The 23,428-nt window shown below is 44.9% G+C and overlaps 1 protein-coding gene across 1 annotated transcript in view; it reads left to right on the plus strand.

Annotated features, from left to right (window-relative positions):
- The first annotated feature begins 3,321 nt into the window (after positions 1–3,321).
- Positions 3,322–23,428, plus strand: part of frem1b (Fras1 related extracellular matrix 1b) — a 55,795-nt gene continuing 35,688 nt past the window's right edge. Inside the window, exons 1-18 of the mRNA XM_029632106.2 lie at positions 3,322–3,807; positions 4,989–5,055; positions 5,673–5,981; positions 6,266–6,360; positions 6,647–6,906; positions 7,580–7,779; positions 8,852–9,175; positions 9,402–9,510; positions 9,800–9,931; positions 14,228–14,572; positions 14,849–14,991; positions 15,281–15,477; positions 15,871–15,961; positions 16,087–16,254; positions 16,549–16,757; positions 16,890–16,983; positions 18,603–18,855; positions 22,406–22,600. Coding sequence (XP_029487966.2) covers positions 5,745–5,981; positions 6,266–6,360; positions 6,647–6,906; positions 7,580–7,779; positions 8,852–9,175; positions 9,402–9,510; positions 9,800–9,931; positions 14,228–14,572; positions 14,849–14,991; positions 15,281–15,477; positions 15,871–15,961; positions 16,087–16,254; positions 16,549–16,757; positions 16,890–16,983; positions 18,603–18,855; positions 22,406–22,600 — 3,052 coding nt within the window. The 5' untranslated portion in view covers positions 3,322–3,807; positions 4,989–5,055; positions 5,673–5,744. The remainder of the gene's footprint in view (positions 3,808–4,988; positions 5,056–5,672; positions 5,982–6,265; positions 6,361–6,646; positions 6,907–7,579; positions 7,780–8,851; positions 9,176–9,401; positions 9,511–9,799; positions 9,932–14,227; positions 14,573–14,848; positions 14,992–15,280; positions 15,478–15,870; positions 15,962–16,086; positions 16,255–16,548; positions 16,758–16,889; positions 16,984–18,602; positions 18,856–22,405; positions 22,601–23,428) is intronic.

The following is a 23,428-nucleotide window of genomic DNA, read 5'->3' on the forward strand; positions in this document are numbered from 1 at the left end:
ATTTTGCTTTAATTTAGTGACTTGATTCACGGCCGTGGAGCAGAACCACATTGCAAAACGGATCTTTCTCGTTGGAGGGTGTCAGTTTTGTACCTGATAATTACAGGACTCGGGTGTCTTTTTTTAGTGGTGCTGATAGATATGCAGTTTCCCAGCCAATGCAACTATTAAAATGGATCTCTCGTCAAGAGCGAGAGCCTGAAGTCTCTTTTTCTCAGAGCAGCTGCTCAGTCGATTTCCACACCCAGGCAAACGTACGATTCTGTGAACATTTGTTTATAGTTTAGAGTGTTTAAAATATAAATAATTAAAATGTTTTTCAACTTCGTGCCCTGATAACTAGCAGCTAACTCAATCAAAAATAATATTATTTCAGTCTGAGGAGAGCGTTCCAGAATTTAATCATGGGTCAATAGTGGAGAGAAATTAACTTCAAGTGGAGAAGTGGTGGCCGAGCTATGACAGGCCCCTGCAGGGTCAGGTGGGCATAGGGCCAGTGTTGTGCCACCACGCAAAGGGTACGAGTCAGAATTCATCAACAGTCACTGGACACTTGATTCAAATGCAATCAAAACTAGCTCCAGCATCGTTTCTGGCAGTGCCTCTACTCTGCACAATGTCAACTGTAGATATTAAATATAACAATGTCAAATGTAGATATAACAACAAACTAGGTTACAAACTTTCACTTTCTCCCATTGACTTTCTCCCATTGATCTAAAACGGGCTTTTACTGAGGAAAATGATCGTCAATAATTAGATTCATTTCACGCTGTCCCAGAGTTGAGCTATCCTCAAGCAAACGCTTCCAAATAAGTTGATAATAAACACTACAAAACAGAACATTATTTGTAAAAAAAAATTTTTTTTAAACTTTCAATAGAATATTATTTCACATAATCGTCCTCTCATGTTATTTCATCATTTTTCTTAAGAGTGCAGTGGAGCTCAATCGTCAACTATGTGAAACCGCAAAACACTATAGGGAGAGGTTCTCATCTGAATCTGAGGCTTTTATCTGAGGGGTCCAGATCGAGAGGCTTATTTGAGCCAGCGGCTCGATGAAGGCAGAGAACAAGTGGCCGTGTTTTGTGTCAGCCCCTCATTAAACACGCCTGAACACACCCCTGATTGGACGCAGTGGCGACTTAACGACGACTGACAGGTCTGTGCCTTCAGCTCAGCCTGCGTGCAGCCTCCGAATCTGCTCGAGTAATCACTGAGCACTTAAACTGCTCATCCAGCGTGTGTATGTTTGTGTGGGGTGTGTGTGCGTTTGAAGTCCTCACAAGGATAGTAAAACAAAGAGAAAATCCGGACAAGTGGACATTTCACCGGTCCCCACAAGGAAAAATACTTTTTATTTTTTAGGCTTGAGGGTTAGGGTTGTGTGTTGGTTCATGTGTACGTGCGCACATGCATTTGCATCTAAACAGGTTAGGACAAAACAGTGCGTATGCAGTTCGTGGTATTCAGTCAATGGGCCTACACCAGTTAACAAGTTGAATTATCCACAGCCTACTCCATAACTTTGTACGGTTACAGCTTTAAGGACTTCTGGAAGTTGACGTTTCCAGAGCGGTCCGCAAATGGAGTTGTCGTCAGCGAACCTACAGTTGAAGTAGCCCAGGTCAGGAAACCTCTGTTTCTTTCTTCACAACATGTGTTTTATCACTCAGGGAAACCCATGGAGTCTTCTGGGATATGACGGGATGGATGCAGCTTGAACATATTGGCGTTTCCTTTAGCTGCTGGTGTCCCATACAGAGCCCATCAAAGACCACAGGAATGACTGTACCTATAGGTTCGTCGGGGACTGGTTTGAGACCTGGGAACATCAGCCGGGTGTAATTTAATGATCAGGTAGAAGAGAAAACCAGCAGGCTCCGGACCCCGTAGGGCAAGAGTTGAACACCCCATGCTGTAGACCATTCTTTTTGATGCCCCCCCTGATAACCTGTCTAGATAGTCTCTCCTCATCTGGACTATCTATGTCAATCTAAATGGTACTTTCTAGTGTTTTTGTTGTTGTCTGAAGACATATATCCCTTACTTACAGCCCTATCCGGACGAGAACGTTTCCCTGAGGAAAAAATCACATCATTTCCCCTCTGCCTGTAAGCTATGGACGAATGGGAATGCCTATGTCAACAATGGCCGGTTGGATGTCTGCACACCCTGTTAACCATCAGCCATCAGAGGAAGTATGCATCACTGTCATAACAGGGCTAAACCTTTAGCCGACGAGTGAAGTAACGGTTTCTGTCGTCACAGAGGAGAAATGGCGATTGCCATAAGCTGCCATATTTGTTCATTAAATACTGTACGTTATGACAGTGCTACGTAGTGTTATGAAGTGATTTGTTTATGTACTCAGCCGTATGTTAAGTGCTCGCTAGTTACGCTCCCTAAGTGTTAGCAACCTGTTTGTCCTCAATGCAATGCACGCCTGCAGAATCCATCTATAGGATAATGACCTGTTGAGTTGTGGGGTGAGTGGACTGCTGGTGCTGTTGATCTCCCGGCTCGGTCTGAGGGGTGTGGGGGTGTGTGCTTGCGTGTGCGTGTGTGAACGAGAGAGAGAGCGGGAGAGAGAGCGAGAGAGAGAGAGAGAGAGAGAGAGAGAGAGAGAGAGAGAGAGAGAGAGAGAGAGAGAGAGAGAGAGAGAGAGAGAGAGAGAGATTGGGAGGGTGCAGACTTGGGTGAAGAGGGCAACTCTTCTCCCCTCATTCGACTAAGAAAGGCAGCCCAGCGGGGGAGAGGTATGTCTTTGTCCCACAGGTCAGCCTGGGGCGTGTGTGTGCGCGTGTGTGTGTGTGTGTGTGTGTGTGTGTGTGTGTGTGTGTGTGTGTGTGTGTGTGTGTGTGTGTGTGTGTGTGTGTGTGTGTGTGTGTGTGTGTGTGTGTGTGTGTGTGTGAACAAGAACGAGGCAGAGTATTGGTGTGAGTGTAAACTGGAGAGGGAGAGAAAGTGTGTGTGGTTCCTGAAAACCCTTTGTGTTTCTGTTCCTTTCTTCTCCTTTTCTGTGCAGCACCAGTCTCCTTCCAGGATGCCTGTGATGCCATAAAACATCAAAGCTACTGCTTCACAGCAAACAGGTTGGCTCAACAAAAACCTTTTCACTTCTAAGCTATTGGCTCTTCCCTCTTTCAGAAGAACTACAGTTTCTTCTAACAAAATCAAGGCCTCTCTTTCTCCTTTCTCTCCGTCTCTCGCTCTCCCTCTTTCTCTCGCTCTCTTTCTCCTCCACTCACTCCCCCTCTCTCTTTCACCTTCTCCCCCACTCTCCCCTCTCTCTCTCTCTCTCTCACTCCCTGCACTGGACTGCAGTGGGGTCTGAGGTTTGTCTTCTTTGGGGAATAAGAACATCTGGGATTGTGAGTGCAGGAGAGAGCGATAGAGAAGTAAAACTCTTGGAACTGCTCCGCACATTTCCTGTGTTTTTGAGGTTAAGCAGTTTTTCCCTCTCCCCCTTCCCTTTCCCCTTCTCCCTCTCTCCCTCTTTCTTTCCCTCTCTCTCACTCTCTCTGTGTGCTTCCCAACAGTCTGGCAGGAAGACGACCTCTAACAGACGTGGAGAACCCTGTGTTTGCGTGCTCTTGTTCTCACTAATCTCACAGGTCTTTGCCCTGTGTTTTGTCTCGGCTGTGGTCCTTTTTTTGTGTTGGGATGCCAGAGTTTTCCCAGTAACGGCGTGGTTTCAGGAGGGTTGTGAGTGTGTGTGTGTGTGAGGTGACAGGATCCCTCCTCTCTGAGCGTGTGCAGATGGTGCCGGAGAAGGGACCTTTAGGACAGCTCCAACTGCAGGTATGTGCCAACGGCTGCATGCATCACACACACACACACACACACACACACACACACACACACACACACACACACACACACACACACTTCCAGCACTTTGTCGCACTACGATAAGAGCCTTACCTCCTGGCCAGTTTCGGTAAAAGTAGGGATTGCTCTCTTTTATTCTCTCTCTCTTTTTTTTCTGCTTCTTTAACACTTACGACTAACAATTAGAGCAGTGGCGGTTCACGGGAAACGTTCTCTGGAGGGTTTTGCCGTCTCTTGAGCACGGAAAAGTCGCTGCACAATGCCACGCCACTCTTCATTAATGACTCTGCTCTAAGGATGTATGGTTTAGACATTAACTGCTGCAGTAACACAGACATCCACACAGAAACACAAACCTTTCAGTTTCCGCTGTGCTTACATGAACACGTTGTAAAACACTGGACTTCCCCTTCAAGTTAACCCGTTGTTATTCATGTCATGTTAATGTTAAGTGCACGTAGATAGGCAGGGAAAATGATAAGTGTTGATCTACCACACACTCTATAAATTAGCCTAGGTGTCTTCTTAGAAATATCCAGATACATTTCAGTTTTTTTTCCTATTGGGCTATTAGGAGGTATGCTATATTGTTAGCTTGCCTAACAATTGCCCAACTAAACAAATATGTTTTCGATTTAGCTACAGTGACTAATTACATACAATAGAAACAGCTGGCGAAATGTTAACAGACCCTTTCTAGCCTACCAGCAATCTTTCTACTCTTTCTCTTTACTATGCTGGTTGTCTCTGCTCAAAGTCTAGAAAATGAGTAGAAATAGACTCTCTAGTCATTCTATTTCTATGGTCCTAGCCTACCTTTGTCTGGCTAATAGATGAAAGGCAGCTAGCCTTCACCACGCTAACGATGTAACGTACACCTGGCAGAATGTGTAGTGACACACGCGGGCTCCAGTCCTCGCCCCCCCCCCTTTGATCCTCCCACCCCCCCAATGCCATTTCCAGCACCTCGCTGGGGTCACACAGATTAACCCCTTGTTTCCTGCAATGGGGGCTTGTTTTGAAGTGAAATGGAGGATGAAGGCGTTTCCGGAGCGAGTCGCCTGTAGAGTAGACTACTGGCTGCGTTTGACTGCTGGCTGATTATAGACAGACTTTGTGTTGGAGAGTTTTTTTTTCATCTTTCCCTTCAGGTTTTGCTGACTATTAGATGGAGATGGAACAAGAAAGTCGGCCATTGCTGAGGCAATCGTCTTAAAGGTATCTGAGAGACATTGAAAGACTAGAGAAACTGCCTGATTGTGTAGAGTCCATTTTGTGCCTCCTATATATCAAGCCCCACCGTAAAAACAAAGATTTGTTTAACTAACCCAAGATAGACTAGAGCCTGTCATTTCCAATGGGAGCAAATTAATCATAGTGGGCAGAACAAGCAAGGAGGTGGGTAGAGCCAAGCACTTGCTAGTTAGATCCTATTGGTTCGTTCTAGCATTTATTTGCATATTTCTGTTTAGGAACGCCTACTCTGTGAAGTGTGTGTGTACCATAACTCAATTCGCCCTTGCACTCCTTCTAAACAATGCCATTTTTGGGAACTTTGACAAAGGATAAAGTCTTAAAAACGCAGTCCACCCTGTTTGTTACAAATTTTAGTTTTCGAAACAGAAAACTGTACAGAGATCAAATGTTTCATTGATGAGAAAATTTGCAGAATATCGGCCAAAGTCCATCTCGCTCCATCTTCTCCCACTGCCGGCCACTGGGCTTCCTCTCATTACCATATTTGGTAGTGAGTGGAAACGCCAACCGGATGCTTCACATTTATACACCCGGTGAAATATCTGGCTCATTGTTTTGTGATAAAAACCCTTTCTCAGGCCTCCATCAAAACACCTGATACAGCTCTGAGCGCCTGCCACAGAAAACAAACCAACAGACATTGAGCCAAAATGGCGGTGGCCAGGATCCATTCCTGGATGTTGTTGACCCTGATGGCTGTCCTACCACATGCCTGCGCCCAGCAGAGTCTGGTGCAGGTGAACTCAGGGGTCCAGGTTGGCCGGGGAAGGTCTGTGTTTGTGACAGACAAGGAGCTGCAGTTCAACGTGGACCAGACATCAGACTGTAAGGTCGAGGTGGTGCTCAATGAGCCGGTGACTCAGAGAGTAGGGAAACTCACTCCTCAGGTGAGAGGATCTAGTCCGTGTTACTTTTAAATGATGACAAATGTAAGCAAATCTAAAGCAAAGCGGCCATTTTGTTTCTGCTTCTTTACTAGCTACCCGTTGCAGTCTTCAGAATATATCCACAAGTGTATGACATGCTATAACAGTACATGGGTAACTACAACACATTATTAGAATGTGTAGCTATTGTAACAGTGTATTCCACTGTGTGGCTGTGCGTGCTCTACATCAGTGTGTTGCTGCGTAGTTATGTGAAGTGTAACGGTGGCCTATTTTTGTTGCAGGTGTTTGACTGCCATTTCCTGCCCGATGAAGTGAAGTACATCCATAATGGTAGTCCCCTGCTGGAGGAAGACACAGTCATGTTGAGAGTGTACAGGTAGGACCAGACACATTCAAATCACAACTTTATTTACAATGGTTTTAGCACACGTCACACTTCGTTAACCGAGATGAACGAAAACCAGGCTGGAAAAGAGATGTCGTTTGTGTTCAATTAGGAGTGGCAGCGCTGGGCTTAGGCAAAAAAGTTGGGTCCCACCAGGAATGCATTGAGACACGGTGCTGTTTCAGGTTTATTCGTTGCACTCCAAATTCAAAGTTTGTCATGATACGTTTTCAGATCTCAAAAGGGGTCGAGATGAGTGTGCTCCAACTCATTTCAGGTTCACAGACTCCGACACCGTGGTGGAGACGGTGGTGTTGAGGTTGATTGTGGTGGAACCGGAGAGCAGCCTGGTAGAGCTGGGCAGCACTCCCCTGGTGGTCCCCCGGTTCTACGGCCTGTCCAACGCCATCGACGGCGGAATCCTTAGCATCCGCAGTCCGCCCGACGTGGCCTGCACCGTGCGGCTGCTCACCCCAGAGACCAGTGTACCCTCCCTGGGGCAGCTGGTGACCGAGGATGACCCTGGGCTGAGGAAAGGTAAAGCATGGCATCATCCATATCCCGCTACTTGTCAACACGTTGGAAATGCAATGGTATTGAAGGTGCTTTGTGAGTATGTTGTGTTGTTGTGAACATGAGTTCGAATCCCAGTTCCCTCGTGGCAGGGATGGACGATCTGATGCAGAATTTGGCATTACAGATGTAGGATCGTAATTTGATCACCGTGTTGCAGGAGAACTTTCCTGCAACGCAGGACCTTTAAAACTTGTAGTGTGTGTCTGAGTTTGAAAAAGGCATCTGAAGGTTGTAATTTCCTAAAATGTATTAACAAAATGGCAGATTTGATTTTCCCTCAAGAAAAATGCATCAACCCCTACATAAATATCCATGAATTATAATCCACATAATAATTCACATTTCCTGTTGCTGCAGGATTATTTGCCTGCTGTAGCAAACTGGCTCAAATTAAGATCCTACAATCGTATGGCATCACATCTGGGAGCTTTTGTCCTGTCAGATAATTGATACTACTGAACACGTACAGCAAAGGAATCAAACACTGTCACTCACTTTTTTTGTCCCTTGTGTTGAATGTAATTTTGCAAAGCCACTCTCTTTGATTCTTCTCCGTAGTTGCTCTGTATATTTAACAAGCCTCGGGTAAACTTCCATTGATTGACATACGTCTCCCAACGATCATTCACCCAAGGCAGACAAACTGGAGACCCCTGTCCAGGAAACAAGCCCTGCCTCCATGGCACCAAGGAGGTGCGTTTCCTCAAAGCCACCTGCCACGAGTTCCTCAGCTTGGCTCTGAAGTACCAGCACCTGAGTCCCCCCTCCCCGGAGATTGACTACATCCCTATCAGAGTGGAGCTACGGGACCAGGCCTCCAGAGCACTGCTGGAGGTAAGAGACTACTGTAACTGTAACATACTGTATGGCAGGGTTCCCCAATAGTCGGCCCGCGAGCCAAATTCATCCCGCGGCTGATTTTATTTGCGGATTTTTGCTGTTAAACATAAAACATTGTATAAATCACCAGGAAATCAGCTCAAAGCTATTTTAATTTAGGAAATCTTTCCCAAGTATTTCCCAGTCTTTCCCAGTTTTTGTCAAATACTATATCTGTTTTGGGCTTCTTGCAGACAATTTGCAGTGTACAAATTATTTATAATTATGTTCTGTCCCCACAACCATCCGCTCAAGAAAAAAGATTGGCCCTCAGAAACAGGCCCTGGGTCTGTTCTAACGGGACCTACAAGTTCAGGCTGCGCCTGTGACAGTGCTATCGAGTGCCACCATCTGTTCGCTAACAGATCTCATGGTTTATTTTAGGGATATAATACCATTTCTTGTGGCAATTCTCTGTGCAGTCGTGGTAGAATCCACGGTTTTGGCTCATGCTTGAGTAAGCTAGCAACAGTCACTAAGGGGGGCGGGACCTACAGATATTTAGCGAATGAGTCCAGTGTTCACGTGACTTGTATCTGCTCTGTGATTGGATGATACAGACCGCAATGCTGAATGGGCTGAGTTGTTTCACATCTAACAACAAACGTTCCCACAACTTTAGAGAACGTTCTCTTAAGAATCTCATTAGGTCAGTAATGTGTAAGGACCGTTTCCAAGAGACCCATTCACTTAATGTCAAACAGAAATGACCCAGAACGTGGTTACCATGTTCTCAGAATATTCAGTATTAATATTGTAGACATGTTTCATGGGAAGGTTGCAACAGCATTCCTGTGTCCAGTTTTCAACGTCCTACCAAACGTACACAGAACCTGGCTGCCGTGTTCTCAGAATACAAGATATTTAATGTCGCTGCTCACCTCCGTTTTGTCAACTAAACAAAAACAATAACAAATGTGCCTGTGGCACTATTTCCCCCTTCAATCTCAGCTTTAAGTAGTATCTCGTTAGAAAAGAAAGGTGTATTTAACCTATTCAATGCCACTAACCTCTGTCTGTCCCCCAGACGGAGGCTGTGTGGCTGCCCGTGCTGATCCATGGGGCCATGCAGAACCAGCCTCCGCAGGCCGCCTTCATGGCCTCCTTCATCCTGGAGGCGGACCAGTTCATCCTCACCCCCCTGACCACGGCCGCACTGGACGCCAAGGACGGAGAGACCCCCCAGGAGCGCCTGGTGTTCAACGTGACAAAGCCCCCCACCCAGGGCTACATCGCCCACCTGGACGACCACACCAAAACCTGCCACTCCTTCATCTGGCAGGACCTACACGAGATGAAGATAGCCTACCAGCCGCCCAATAGTAGTCACACAGGGAGGAGGAACTATGAGGTACTGTGGTGGAGCAATAGAGCTCTTCGGCCCTTTTCACACCACTGAGCCGAGCTGAGGCATGTCGAGCCGAGCCAAGCTTCTACTGAGCTGGCCTGCTGGTTTATGAGACCTGCTTTCCAGTGCCTTTTTCATCTCCAAAGTCACATTTAGAGAGAGATTGTAGCTGTAGAACGAGTGGAAACGTTATGTTAAACTAATGCTATATCTATTCCATTTCCTGCAGGTTGAGTTCCAGGCTATTGACGGTTCCTATGTAGCCAGCCCACCCATTATGGTCCACTTCTCCATCAGAGCAGCTGAGACAAACGCACCCAGAGTCTCGTGGAACATGGGTATCTTCACATCGAAACATCACATTGAATTGCAAAGAAGTTACCATCATAAGAGATTGAATGATTCAAACCCATTGAGGAGCTTGTATTTATGTCTGTATTGTAGGCTACTGTACGAGGTATATAGTACGACATATCAGTACATTGAGTCCACAATGGAAATAAGGAGCTAATTCAGTTTATCCACTTGTGTGGCTGAATTATGTTTTTAAATGGTCAAATAAATCAAATCAATAAAATAAAAGTACACTGATAAAGACAGGATGTTGATACCAACCTATCCTGGCAGGGTTGGATCTGTTGGAGGGTCAGTCTCGGCCAATCACCTGGGAGGATCTCCAGATCGTGGACAGTGACAACATTGATGCTGTCTACCTGGTGGCCGTGGACGGACCTCTGCATGGACGACTCAGTGTCAGAGGTGAGAGGTCAGATGGGGTGGGTTCAGTTAGGCGAAACTTTCAGAACATTGCCGATAGAACTGTGACATAGAACTGTCTTGATATGACACATCTGGAAAATGAGACAAGAAAACTAGACATTGTCACTATTCAAAGTAAATGACAAAATGTCACAATACAAAGTCAAAGAATGCACAACCAAAACATTTGTTGAATCGTTGATGCGCTTCCTTATCACAGAACATTCAAGAAAATAATTACACATTTTTTTAACCCTTCCTTGGAATTCTGTGCTGGTATCTGGAGTGCCACCCTGAAGATTCCCAGGAACGCCTGCCCTTTTCCGCCCTTTTGCTTCCATGTGTTTCCCATCCGTTGGGGACGGCGGCGCGGCTCCCGAAGCATATGTGAGGTGGTCTGCATGTGTTTCCTAATCAGGTGTAAAATGGGCCGTCGCCACTTTCGCCAGGGGCCCTCGCACACAAAGCTGTCTTCAGCGTTCCGGCGTCTGTCCTTCCACTCCAGCGCACGGGGAGACAGGCCTTTGTTTGCACAGGCCCTGAGTGAAGCAGATTGGGGAGACTTATGTCATTTCATGCCACTGTGCACAAAGAGCAGATGCGCTGTCCCAAGAGCAGACCTGTTTATTTTTTTGTTTAAGTGAGAGAGAAGACGACAGACAAGGCTAGGGACGTAACCTTTCATGACTACTTTGGACAGTGAGAGAGAAGCGCAAATGCTTGTGTGGTTTTATTGAGGTTACAGTGGTGACGTGTACGACCGAGTGGCTTCGGTTATTGTATTGAACCCCTCTTAACGGACCATTTTACTCTGTCAATCTGGGCTGTGTAGAAGGCTAGTCCCTTACAGGGAGGCTGAGCTGGTGGTTTCTTTCAGCTCGGTAGTTTCCAGTTTGGACTAACTTCAGTTCCCATCGGCCACTGACTCCATCCCATTCCCTCCTGTAGGGCCATCCGATGAACAGCAGCACCTGCTCAAACAACCGTCCCACCCACACCCATCCCGCTATCACTTTAATTGCTGTTTACGTTGTTGTTATTTGGATGGGGGAGGGTCACTTTCATACTGATTGACTACCCCCCCCCACCCCACCCCCACGCGTGATATATAGAGAGCGAGGGAAAAAAACGGACCCAAATGTTTTGGCTCCCGTTCTCCCTTATCAGAACCTGTTTGCTAATTTTCTTCATGGCTCCACTCAGTTCAGTGAGAGTTCTGGCCCACCAATACATAGTGTCTCTGGAGGACTTGGCGGGCAGAGGGAATTGCTCACCCTTGACCTCCGACTCGGGACGTCGACGCTGGGGAGTGTCAGAGCACTTTTGGTCCAACGCCTTCAGCCAAATGGAAAGCTGCCTGCCTGTTCCTTCATACTCCACACTGTCCTCCGACTTGGGAACCTGTGTTTTTTGTTTTGTTTTTGGGCCTGCTGCCCACTGCCACCTTTGGGCCCAATTACCAAGTTGTTTCTCCGTTGGACTTGTAGCCATTTCCCCCATTTCCCCCGCAGTAAAGTTGCTGCTAATGAGGTTTCATGCGCGACCATTCATCACTCAATCTGTCTTGTGACCTTGCCCTTCTGTCTCCCTGGCAAGCAGGAGTGGGCCATCGTCACGTTGGGCAGCCGCCACAGCACGCTAGCCTGGGAAGGACGCCATCTTTCCCTCTCTGTTTTTCAGCGACAGGGAAAAGCCTGAGCCAGCGCGTAGTGCCTTTAGGCAAAAGCGAAACTTGTTATTTCCAAATGACAATATGCATCCAACATTAAAAAACCCCCAGCTTATTTGTGAGAAATCATTAATAAATGAAAACATGAAGTGGCTTTGGCAAGAGTGGGGGATGTCCACCTTAGGGTGCTTCTCATAACACCATGTCAAATATCCAAGTACCCAATTTCCTGATGTACTGTATGCTTCGCCTTAATATGCTGTAGTGGGGTTAACTTACAGTACATGGCACCGGTAACACTTTACTTGACACCCAGCGTCATAACATGTTATGATACAGTCATGACCATGTCATAACAGCTGACATATCTTGTCATAACCTGTCATAGTATGGTCATAGCACTGTCATGACCATTATATTTAGACCTTTGTGACATACATTGCATTATTCTATGGCTGGTTATGACACTTACAAAAGAGTGTCAAAACCACACAAAACCTACCACACAAAGCAAAACATTCCATGACACCGTAGCCTACTTGTCAACAGTGTGTTTGTTATTTGACATTTTCTGAAATGAACCATATTAAATGATCATTGTAATTGCAGAACATATTGATGTCAGACATGCACCTCGACCAATGCGCTGTTGTTGATGACTGGCATGAATGCAGGAGCAGATTTGATGTTCATAATGCTTCATGACAGTGTCATAAAGTGTTTTTTTCTGTTATTTAAAAGATATTTAAAATATGATGATATTTAAAATATAATGAAAAACAACAACAACAAATAACTTAGGAAACAAACTTTTAAATGAAAGGAAACACATTTGAGTAAATGTGGGTTTTGACACTCTTATGTACAGCCGGACGTTTACATACACTTGGGTTGGAGTCATTAAACTCGTTTTTCAACCATCGTTTTTCAACCACTCCACAAACTTCTTGTAAACAAACTATAGTTTTGGCAAGTTGGTTAGGACATCTACTTTGTGCATGACACAAGTCATTTTTCCAACAATTGTTTACAGACAGTGATTTATAATTGAAATAATCTGTATCACAATTCCAGTGGGTCAGACGTTTGCATACACTAAGTTGACTGGTCCTTTAAACAGCTTGGAAAATTCCAGAAAATGATGTCATGGCTTTAGAAGCTTCTGATAGGCTAATTGAAAACATTTGAGTCAATTGGAGGTGTACCTGTGGATGTATTTCAAGGCCTACCTTCAAACTCAGTGCTTCTTTAATTGCCATCATGGGAAAATCAATTAATGTACTTTGGTGCGAAAGTGCAAATCAATCCCAGAATAACAGCAAAGGACCTTGTGAAGATGCTGGAGGAAACAGGTACAAAAGTATCTATATCAACATAACCTGAAAGGCCGCTCAGCAAGGAAGAACCAAAACCGCCATAAAAAAGACAGATTACGATTTGCAACTGCACATGGGGACAAAGATTGTACTTTTTGGAGAAATGTCCTCTGGTCTGATGAAACAAAAATACAACTGTTTGACCATAATGACCATCGTTATGTTTGGAGGAAAAAGTAGGAAAAAGGGGGAGGCTTGCAAGCCAAGAACACCATCCCAACCGTGAAGCACAGGGGTGGCAGCATCATTATGTGGGGGTGCTTTGCTGCAGGAGGGACTGGTGCATTTCACAAAATAGATGGCATCATGAGGAGGAAAATTGTGTGGATATATTGAAGCAACATCTCAAGACATCAGGAAGTTAAAGGTTGGTCGCAAATGGGTCTTCCAAATGGACATTGACCCCAAGCATACTTCCGAAGTTGTGGCAAAATGGCTTAAGGACAACAAAGTCAAGGTATTGGAGTGGCCATCACAAAGCCCTGACCTCAATCCTATAGAAAATGTGTGGGCAGAACTGAAAAACCATGTGCGAGCAAGAAGGCCTGACTCAGTTACACCAGCTCTGTCAGGAGGAATGGGCCAAAATTTACCCAACTTATTGGGGGAGCTTGCGGAATGCAACCCAAAACGTTTGACCCAAGTTAAACAGTTTAAAGGCAATGCTTCCAAATACTAATTGAGTGTATGTAAACTTCTGACCCACTGGGAATGTGACAAAAGAAACAAAAGCTGAAATAAATGATTCTCTCTACTATTATTCTGACATTTCACATTCTTAAAATAAAGTGGTGATCCTAACTGACCTAAAACAGGATTTTTTACTAAGATTAAATGTCAGGAATTGTGAATTACTTAGTTGATTTGGTATTTGTGTAAGGTGTAAGTAAACGTCTTTTCACGTGTCACCACGTTTAAATATGTGGGTCATGAATGTTATGACCATGTTATGACAAGTTTTGTCAGCTGTCAGGAAATATTATGATATGACTATGACCATGTCATAATGTGTTATGACACTGGGCGTCAAAGAAAGTGTTACCATGAGGACACACTACACGCTATAGTGGCCCAAATTTGTACCGAAAAAATAAACATCATCAAAAAACAACATTTTAACAAGGGTTAAATACATTCCAGAATGTGATGATTTGGAAAAAAACTCAGAGGAAAAGTATCCTTTCCAATTCATTCATTCATTCATTCATTCATTCATTCATTCATTCATTCGAACTCGCATCTCCTCCCAAGGTGGTAAAGGCTTTATGTTCCGGATACGGGACCTACAAGAGGGCGTGGTTGTCTACCATCACTCGGACAGCGACACCACCGGCGACCACATTGTCTTCCGCATCACAGACGGGCGCCACAGCATCCGCCACAAGTTCCCCATCAACATCCTGCCCAAGGATGACACGGCGCCGTTCCTGATCAACAACGTGGCATTGGAAGTGCAGGAGGGCGGCGAGGTGCTGGTGGAAGAGTACATGCTGCTGGCCTCCGACCTGGACTCGAGTGATGACTACATCCTGTACCAGCTCCTCACCTTCCCCCGCGCTGGAGAGGTGGTCAAGAAGGCCCACCCACAACAGCCAGGTAATAGGATACCATCACAAATTGTATAGAAAAGCTCCATTGCTATAATTGCCTGATAACTGATAGTCCAAACCCCGTATAATTGGCATTTAAGCAAGGTAGGTTCAACCTGTTTGTGAGCGACATTGATTGTTTTTGTTGAGGTCTGATGAGGCTAACCTTCAACATGAGACGGGTAGTTAGCTCTCCTTCTGTATCTACCATCTTGCATTGAGAAAATGTCCCATTCTATGCATTCGATGCCTATGTTGATGACTGGGTTGTGATTTCCTGTAGGCGTGCCAGTGAAGAGTTTCCTGCAGAGGGATCTGTTCATGGGGATGATCTATTATAGGCACTCTGGAGAGGAGTGTTTTGAGGACACCTTCGACTTCACCCTCTCAGACAGCCATCAACCCCCAAATCTATCCCACAGACACGTAAGTGTGCAAAGATCTAAACCCGATACTCCATATGGCACATTACTGTTACGTTGCAATACTTGACATTGGGGATATTTGAACCAGAAGTCGATGGTAAGGCAGTGAATACAGTGAATACAGTGAATACAGTGAAATCCCGAAATATCATCTGGAAAAATATATATTTATTGGATCATATGTCTATATTACAACCCCTTTAAATGTCTATTCGTCTGAAACGTTCCGTTTTCCATTAATGATCCCTATTCCATTGTGCTGTCCTCTGTGCCCTCCAACCACAACACAGACTGTGGTGATCCACGTTTTCCCAGTCAAAGACCAGCTTCCGGTGGAGGTGTCTGGCAGCGTTCGCTCGGTTACGGTGAGGGAGACTGACGTGGTCTACCTGACCCAGAGTCACATCCACTTCAGGGACACAGAGCACCCAGACACGGACCTCTCCTTCTTCATCACCACACCCTGCTTCAGTCCCACACGGCCAGGGTACAGTACAACTCTCTCTCTCTCTCTCTCTCTCTCTCTCTCTCTCTCTCTCTCTCTCTCTCTCTCTCTCTCTCTCTCTCTCTCTCTCTCTCTCTCTCTCTCTCTCTCTCTCTCTCTCTCTCTCTCTCGTAGTCACAACATGGCTGTTCACTTCATGGACTCTACTGTGGCTGTGTCACCAGCGTAGCTGAGGCCAATGCGTGCTTAATAAATATGGTTTCAGATGAATTGTTTAATGCATGAGGTTTATGACGTTTAAAGGGAAAACGCTCTTCAAAATGAAAATCATACAACTGTATGCTGGATTTGTACCAGGACAATCACGCCCCAAGCCTAAATAAATGGGAATGATTAGCCCCGTCTAACAGAGTGTGTTTGTGGCCCTGATTCCAGACTACCTGATGCAGGGCGACTATTCTACACAGACAGCACCCACTCCATGAAGAAAGACCCAATGGTCCCTGTGCTAAAGTCATTCACCCAGGTGCGCTCACCAATATACTGCGCCAATACACTGTCGTGCATGTAGTGTGCAGGCATATTCATTTTGGATCACAAACGCCTGTTCTTACTAAACCTCAAAGCAGCAACATGTGTTGTGTCCGTCAGCATGCAGTCAACCACATGAAGGTGGGGTACATGCCCCCCATCGAGGACATCGGCCCAGAGCCGCTGTTTGTCCAGTTTTTGTTCTCCGTGAGCGACCACCACGGTGGAACCACCACTGACCTGCTCTTCAACGTCACCGTCACTCCGGTGGACAACCAGGCTCCTGAGGTGGGTGCGGGGGGGGGGTTCTCTGGTCAAGTAAAATATTTATCAACAACACCATGTTACATGAGGAAGATAAAGAAAAGATAAATGCTCGTCATGAAGGTGAACAGTGTCTTTTATGGACCGTTTCGGTATCGACGGTCTTAGAACCACGACGTAGACATTGAAACATTTCAAATGCGAGAATCCACTCCACTCTGCACCAAACGAATCCATTTACCATTATCTTTCTCTGTCGACTCTTGTTTCTATCTCCATCTCCATCGATTTCTATCTCGTTATCCTGGACCTCCTCAGGTGTTCACCAACCTACTGAGAGTGGAGGAAGGAGGAGGGGCCTTCTTCACGGAGGAGCACCTGTTGGTGCGGGACGGGGACAGCTTGGAGGACAAGCTCAGAGTAGGGGTGCAGACTACGCCCATCCACGGGAAGCTGGAGCTGCAGGGGCAAGAGCTCCGCCAGGGTGACACCTTCATCCTCCAAGACCTGAGAGGTCTCCGAGTCAGGTGGGGCATATAGTGGCACGATAAGGGGGGCAGCCCGTGTAAGGATTTGGTTTGGTTTGAGGTTAATCACGGCAACCCAATCTATGTGGGTACATTTAAAAAATAATAATAATAATAAATGTCTCATTGCAGGTACATCCATGATGACTCTGAGACTGTGGAGGACACTGTTGGTCTAACAGTAACTGATGGTGTCAACTCTGCTCATGTGTTTTTACCAGTCCAGGTGAGTAGGCTATATATACTACCATTCAAACGTTTGGGGTCACATAGAAATGTCCTTGTTTTTGAATGAAAAGCGATTTTATTTTGTCCATTAAAAAAGCATCATATTGATCGGAAATGCAGTGTCGACATTGTTAATGTTGTAAATGACTATTGTAGCTGGAAACGGCAGATATTTAATTGAGTATCTACATAGCCGTATTGAGGCCCATTATCAGCAACCATCACTCCTTTGTTCCAATGGCACGTTGTGTTAGCTAATCCAAGTTTATCATTTTAAAAAGCTAATTGATCATTAGAAAACCCTTTTGCAATTATGTTAGCACAGCTGAAAACTGTTGCCCTGATTAAAGAAGCAATAAAACTGGCTTTTAGACTAGCTGAGTATCTGGAGCATCAGCATTTGTGGGTTTGATTACAGGCTCAAAATGGCCAGAAACAAAGAACTTTCTTCTGAAACTCCTCAGTCTATTCTTGTTCTGAGAAATGAAGGCTATTCCCTTCACAGAACAGAGCAAACCGACTCTAACCAGAATAGAAAGAGGAGTGGGAGGCCCCGGTGCAAGAGGACAAGTACATTAGAGCGTCTAGTTTGAGAAAAAGACGCCTCACAAGTCGTCAACTGGCAACTTCATTAAATAGTACCCGCAAAACACCAGTCTCAATTTCAACAGTGAAGAGGCTCCGGGGTGTTGGCATTCTAGGCAGATTTACAAAGAAAAAGCCATATCGCAGACTGGCCAATAAAAAGAAAAGATTAAGATGGGCAAAATAACACAGACACTGGACAGAGGAAGATTGGAAAAAAGTGTTATGGACAGACGAATCTAAGTTTGAGGTGTTCGGATCACAAAGAAGAACATTCGTGAGATGCATAAAAGATGCTGGAGGAGTGCTTAATGCCATCTGTCAAGCATGGTGGAGGCAATGTGATGGTCTGGGGGTGCTTTGGTGGTTGTAAAGTGGGAGATTTGTACAGGGTAAAAGGGGTCTTGAAGAAGGAAGGATATCACTCCATTTTGCAACGCCATGCCATACCCTGTGGACGCCACTTAATTGGAGCCAATTTCAGGACAATGACCCAAAGCACAGCTCCAAACTATGCAATAACTATTTAGGGAAGAAGCTGTCAGCTGGTATTCTGTCTATAATGGAGCATCCAGCACAGTCACCGGATCTCCATCCTTTTGAGCTGTTGTGAGAGCAGCTTGACCGTATGGTATGTAAGAAGTGCCCATCAAACCAATCCAACTTGTGGGAGGTGCTTCAGGAAACATGGGGTGAAATCTCTTCAGATTACCTCAACAAATTGACAACTAGAATGCCAAAGGTCTGCAAGGTTGTAATTGCTGCAAATTGAGGATTCTTTGACGAAAGCAAATTTTGAAGGACACAATTATTATTATCATTATTTATAACCTTGTTAACGTTTTGACTATATTTATTATTCATTTTGCAACTCATTTCATGTATGTTATCATGGATAACAAGGACATTTCTAAGTGACCCCAAACTTTTGAACGAAAGGAAAAGGGGAAAATGTAAGGGAAATGTAGAAAGTGCGAATGCCATCTTTCTCTTGCTCCATTGTGGCCTTCTCCCCACCCTCCCCCTACACAGATCCTACCAGTGAATGACGAGCCCCCCCAACTAGGACCAGGGCTGCTTGGGGGGCTGACCTGTGAGGAAGGGGGCCTGGTTCAGGTCACTGCTGAGTACCTGTTTGCCACGGACGCAGACAGTGATGATGCCAGGCTAATCTACATGCTGGCCCGGACCCCTGCCAGGGGGGAGTTGCAGAGAGGGGGGGTTACTGTGGACAAGTTCTCCCAACAGGACGTCCTGCAGGGACTCATCTACTACATACACACAGGTGAGGATTAGCTTGATCCCAGATCTGTTTTTGCTGTTTCGCCATTGACCTACGGACAATGACCATAGGAGTCGACAAGACAGCACAAACAGATATGGGGCCAGGCTAGGTGTGGATCATTGGGGAAAGGAATTGTTAAAAATGCAGATGTTTTTATCCATGAGCACAATCCATAGGTAGCCTGATTTGATCGTAGCATTTAGTCTGGTTTAACCAGAAGGCATATGTAATTGCCATGGGACTCCGCTCAATTAACCTAGTGCCTTCCAACAGAAGAGAAAGAGTTTGAGAGTCAACTCAACTTTTGACTCCTAGAGGTTAGAGAGGCGAGCCAGCAACCAGAGGGTTGCCAGTTCTGACAAGACAAATCTGGTGGGAAGTGAGCTAGCAGTTGGAGGGTTGCTGGTATCAAATCTTAGCACTTAATCCCCCACAACAACTGCTCCATGGGTGCCCAGTGGCCTCCGGCTCCAACCTGCACATTTAAAAAAAAAAAAATTATATTTTTTTTAACCTTTATTTTACTAGGCAAGTCAGTTAAGAACAAATTCTTATTTTCAATGACAGCCTAGGAACAGTGGGTTAACTGCCTGTTCAGGGGCAGAACGACAGATTTAGTACCTTGTCAGCTCGGGGATTTGAACTTGCAACCTTTCGGTTACTAGTCCGATGCTCTAACCACTAGGCTACCCTGCCGCCCTGGTGGAAAGGAATTGTACAGTTGAAGTCGGAAGTTTACATACACCTTAGCCAAATACATTTAAACTCAGTTTTTCACAATTCCTGACATTTAATCCTAGAAAAAATTCCCTGTCTTAGGTCAATTAGGATCACCACTTTATTTCAGGAATGTGAAATGTCAGAATAATAATAGAGAGAATTATTTATTTCAGCTTTTATTTCTTTCATCACATTCCCAGTGGGTCAGAAGTTTACATACACTCAATTAGTATTTGGTAGCATCGCCATTAAATGGTTTAACTTGGGTCAAATGTTTCGGGTAGCCTTCCACAAGCTTCCCACAATAAGTTGGGTGAATTTTGGCCCATTCCTCCTGACAGAGCTGGTGTAGCTGTCAGGTTTGTCAGGTTTGTAGGCCTCCTTGCTCGCACACGCTTTTTCAGTTCTGCCCACACGTTTTCTATAGGATTGACCTTGACTTTGTTGTCCTTAAGCCATTTTGCCACAACATTGGAAGTATGCTTGGGGTCATTGTCCATTTGGAAGACCCATTTGCGACCAAGCTTTAACTTCCTGACTGATGTCTTGAGATGTTGCTTCAATATATCCACATAATTTTCCTACCTCATGATGCCATCTATTTTGTGAAGTGCACCAGTCCCTCCTGCAGCAAAGCACCCCCACAACATAATGCTGCCACCCCCGTGCTTCACGGTTGGGATGGTGTTCTTGGCTTGCAAGCCTCCCCCTTTTTCCTCCAAACATAACGATGGTCATTATGGGCAAACAGTTGTATTTTTGTTTCATCAGACCAGAGGACATTTCTCCAAAAAGTACACTCTTTGTCCCCATGTGTAGTTGCAAACCGTAGTCTGGCTTTTTTATGAAGGGTTTGGAGTAGTGGCTTCTTCCTTGCTGAGCGGCCTTTCAGTTTATGTCGATATAGGACTCGTTTTACTGTGGATATAGATTATTTTGTACCTGTTTCCTCCAGCATCTTCACAAGGGCCTTTGCTGTTGTTCTGGGATTGATTTGCACTTTTCGCGCCAAAGTATGTTCATCTCTAGGAGACAGAACACGTCTTCTGCCTGAGAGGTATGATGGCTGCGTGGTCCCATGGTGTTTATACGTATGTACTATTGTTTGTACAGATGAACGTGGTACCTTCAGGTGTTAGGGAATTGCTCCCAAGGATGAACCAGACTTGTGGAGGTCTACAATTGTTTCCTGAGGTCTTGGCTGATTTCTTTTGATTTTCCCATGATATCAAGCAAAGTGGCACTGAGTTTGAAGGTAGGCCTTGAAATCCATCCACAGGTACACCTCCAATTGACTCAAATGATGTCAATTAGCCTATCAGAAGCTTCTAAAGCCATGTCATCATTTTCTGGAATTTTCCAAGCTGCTTAAAAGGCACAGTCAACTTAGTGTCTGTAAACTTCTGACCCACTGGAATTATGATACAGTTAATTATAAGTGAATTTATCTGTCTGTAAACAATTGTTGAAAAATGACTTGTGTAATGCACAAAGTAGATGTCCTAACCAACTTGCCAAAACTATAGTTTGTTAACCAGTTATGCATTAGGGGGCGCTATTGAAAACTTTGGATGAAAAACGTTCCCGTTTTAAACAAGATATTTTGTCATGAAAAGATGCTCGACTATGCATATAATTGACATCTTTGGAAAGAAAACACTCTGACGTTTCCAAAACTGCAAAGATATTGTCTGTGAGTGCCACAGAACTGATGTTACAGGCGAAACCCAGATAAAAATCCAACCAGGAAGTGCCGCATTTCTTTTAAACCGCCTCATGCCAATGACTCCTTATATGGCTGTGAATGAGCTACGAATGAGCTTCCATTTCCACGTATTCCCCAAGGTGTCTACAGCATTGTGACGTCTTTTTAGGCATTTCCATTGAAGAATAGCCGTAAGGGACCATATATAGCATATGGTCACATGGTGTCTCCCGCAGGAAATCTTGCGTAAAATACTGAGGTAGCCATTTTTCCAATCGCTTCTTATGAGAAACCAATTGCCGGATATATTATCGAATTAAAAACACCTTGAGGATGGATCCTAAACAACGTTTGCTGTGTTTGTCGATATTATGGAGCAAATTTTGAAAAAAGTTTGGCGTTATAGTTGTAGCATTTTCCGGTCGATTTCTCAGCCAAGCATTATGAAGAAACGGGAGCTATTTCGCCTACAAAAATAATATTTTTGGAAAAAAGGAACATTTGCTATCTAACTGGGAGACTCCTGAGTGAAAGCATCCGAAGTTCTTCAAATGTAAATGATGTAATTTGGTTGCTTTTCTCATTTTCGTGAAAATGTTGCATGCTGCCAGCAGAGCTAGCATAGCATTATGCCATGATAAACTTACACAAATTCGTGTCTAGCGTTGGCTGTAACGCATATTTTGAAAATCTGAGATGACAGTGTTGTTAACAAAAGGCTAAGCTTGTGTTTGAATATATTTATTTAATTTCATTTGCGATTTTCATGAATAGGAAAAGTTTCTAGGGGTATTTATGTCCGCTGCGTTATGCTAATGCATTTGAGGCTATGATTATGCTCCCGGATACGGGATTGCTCGTCGCAAGAGGTTAACAAGAAATTTGTGGAGTGGTTGAAAAACAAGTTTTAATGACTCCGACCTAAGTGTATGTAAACTTCCGACTTCAACTGGATGTGTGTCTTTGGGAGGGGGTTAAAATAAAGTGGAAGTAACATTTTGGTTGGACCTTGTGTACAATTGACAACTAAAGTGATCTTAATCATCCCCGTCATGGGTCTATCAACCAGTATCCAGTGAACACACTGTTACATACTTTAACTTCCTGTTTTCCTCTGACTAATAGGGGGCGAGATTGGAGCCAGTCCCGTGTCTGACTCGGTCACTCTCATCGTGTCGGACGGAGAAGCAGGGGGCATGGACAGCTGTTGCCATGGAGATGCCCTGCCACCCCCCGTACCTCTCCACGGGACACTTCCTGTTTACGACCTCAACGTGACGGTGCTTCCTGTCAACAACAAGGCCCCAGTCATCACCACGGGTAACCCACTTTCACTTCAATGTCAGAAAGGGACAATATGGCTTCAAATGGATACATATCTAGAGACATACAGTGCATTCGGAAAGTATTCAGACCCCTTCCCTTTTTCCAGATTTTGTTACGTTACAGCCTTATTCTAAAATGGATTGAATTAAAAATGTTACTAATCAATCTATACACATTACCCCATAATGACAAAGCAAAAATAAGTTAATAAGTATTCAGACCCTTTCCTATGAGTCTCGAAATTGAGCTCAGGTGCATCCTGTTTCCATTGATCACCCATTAGATGTTTCTACAACTTGATTGGAGTACACTTGTGGTGAATTCAATTGTTTTGGCATGATTTGGAAAGGCACACACCTGTTTATATAAGGTCCTACAGTTGACAGTGCATGTCAAAAACCAAGCCATGAGGTCAAATTAATTGTCCATAGTGCTCCAAGACAGGATAGTGTCGAGGCACAGATCTGGGAAAGGGAACAAAAAAATGTCTGCGGCATTGAAGGTCCCCAAGAACACGGTGGCCTCCATCATTCTTAAATTAAAGAAGTTTGGAACCACCAAGACTCTTCCTAGAGCTGCCCGCCCGGCCAAACTGAGCAATCGGGGGAGAAGGACCTTGGTCAGGGAGGTGACCAAGAACCCGATGGTCACTCTGACAGAGCTCCAGAGTTCCTCTGTGGAGTTGTGAGAGCCTTCTAGAAGGACAACCATCTCTGCAGCACTCCACTAATCAGGGCTTTATGGTAGAGTGGCCAGACAGATGCCTCTCCTCAGTAAAAGGCACATGACAGCCCACTTGGAGTTTGCCAAAAGGCACGTAAA

Source organism: Oncorhynchus nerka, linkage group LG24, assembly GCF_034236695.1.
Source record: "Oncorhynchus nerka isolate Pitt River linkage group LG24, Oner_Uvic_2.0, whole genome shotgun sequence".
NCBI lineage: Eukaryota > Metazoa > Chordata > Actinopteri > Salmoniformes > Salmonidae > Oncorhynchus > Oncorhynchus nerka.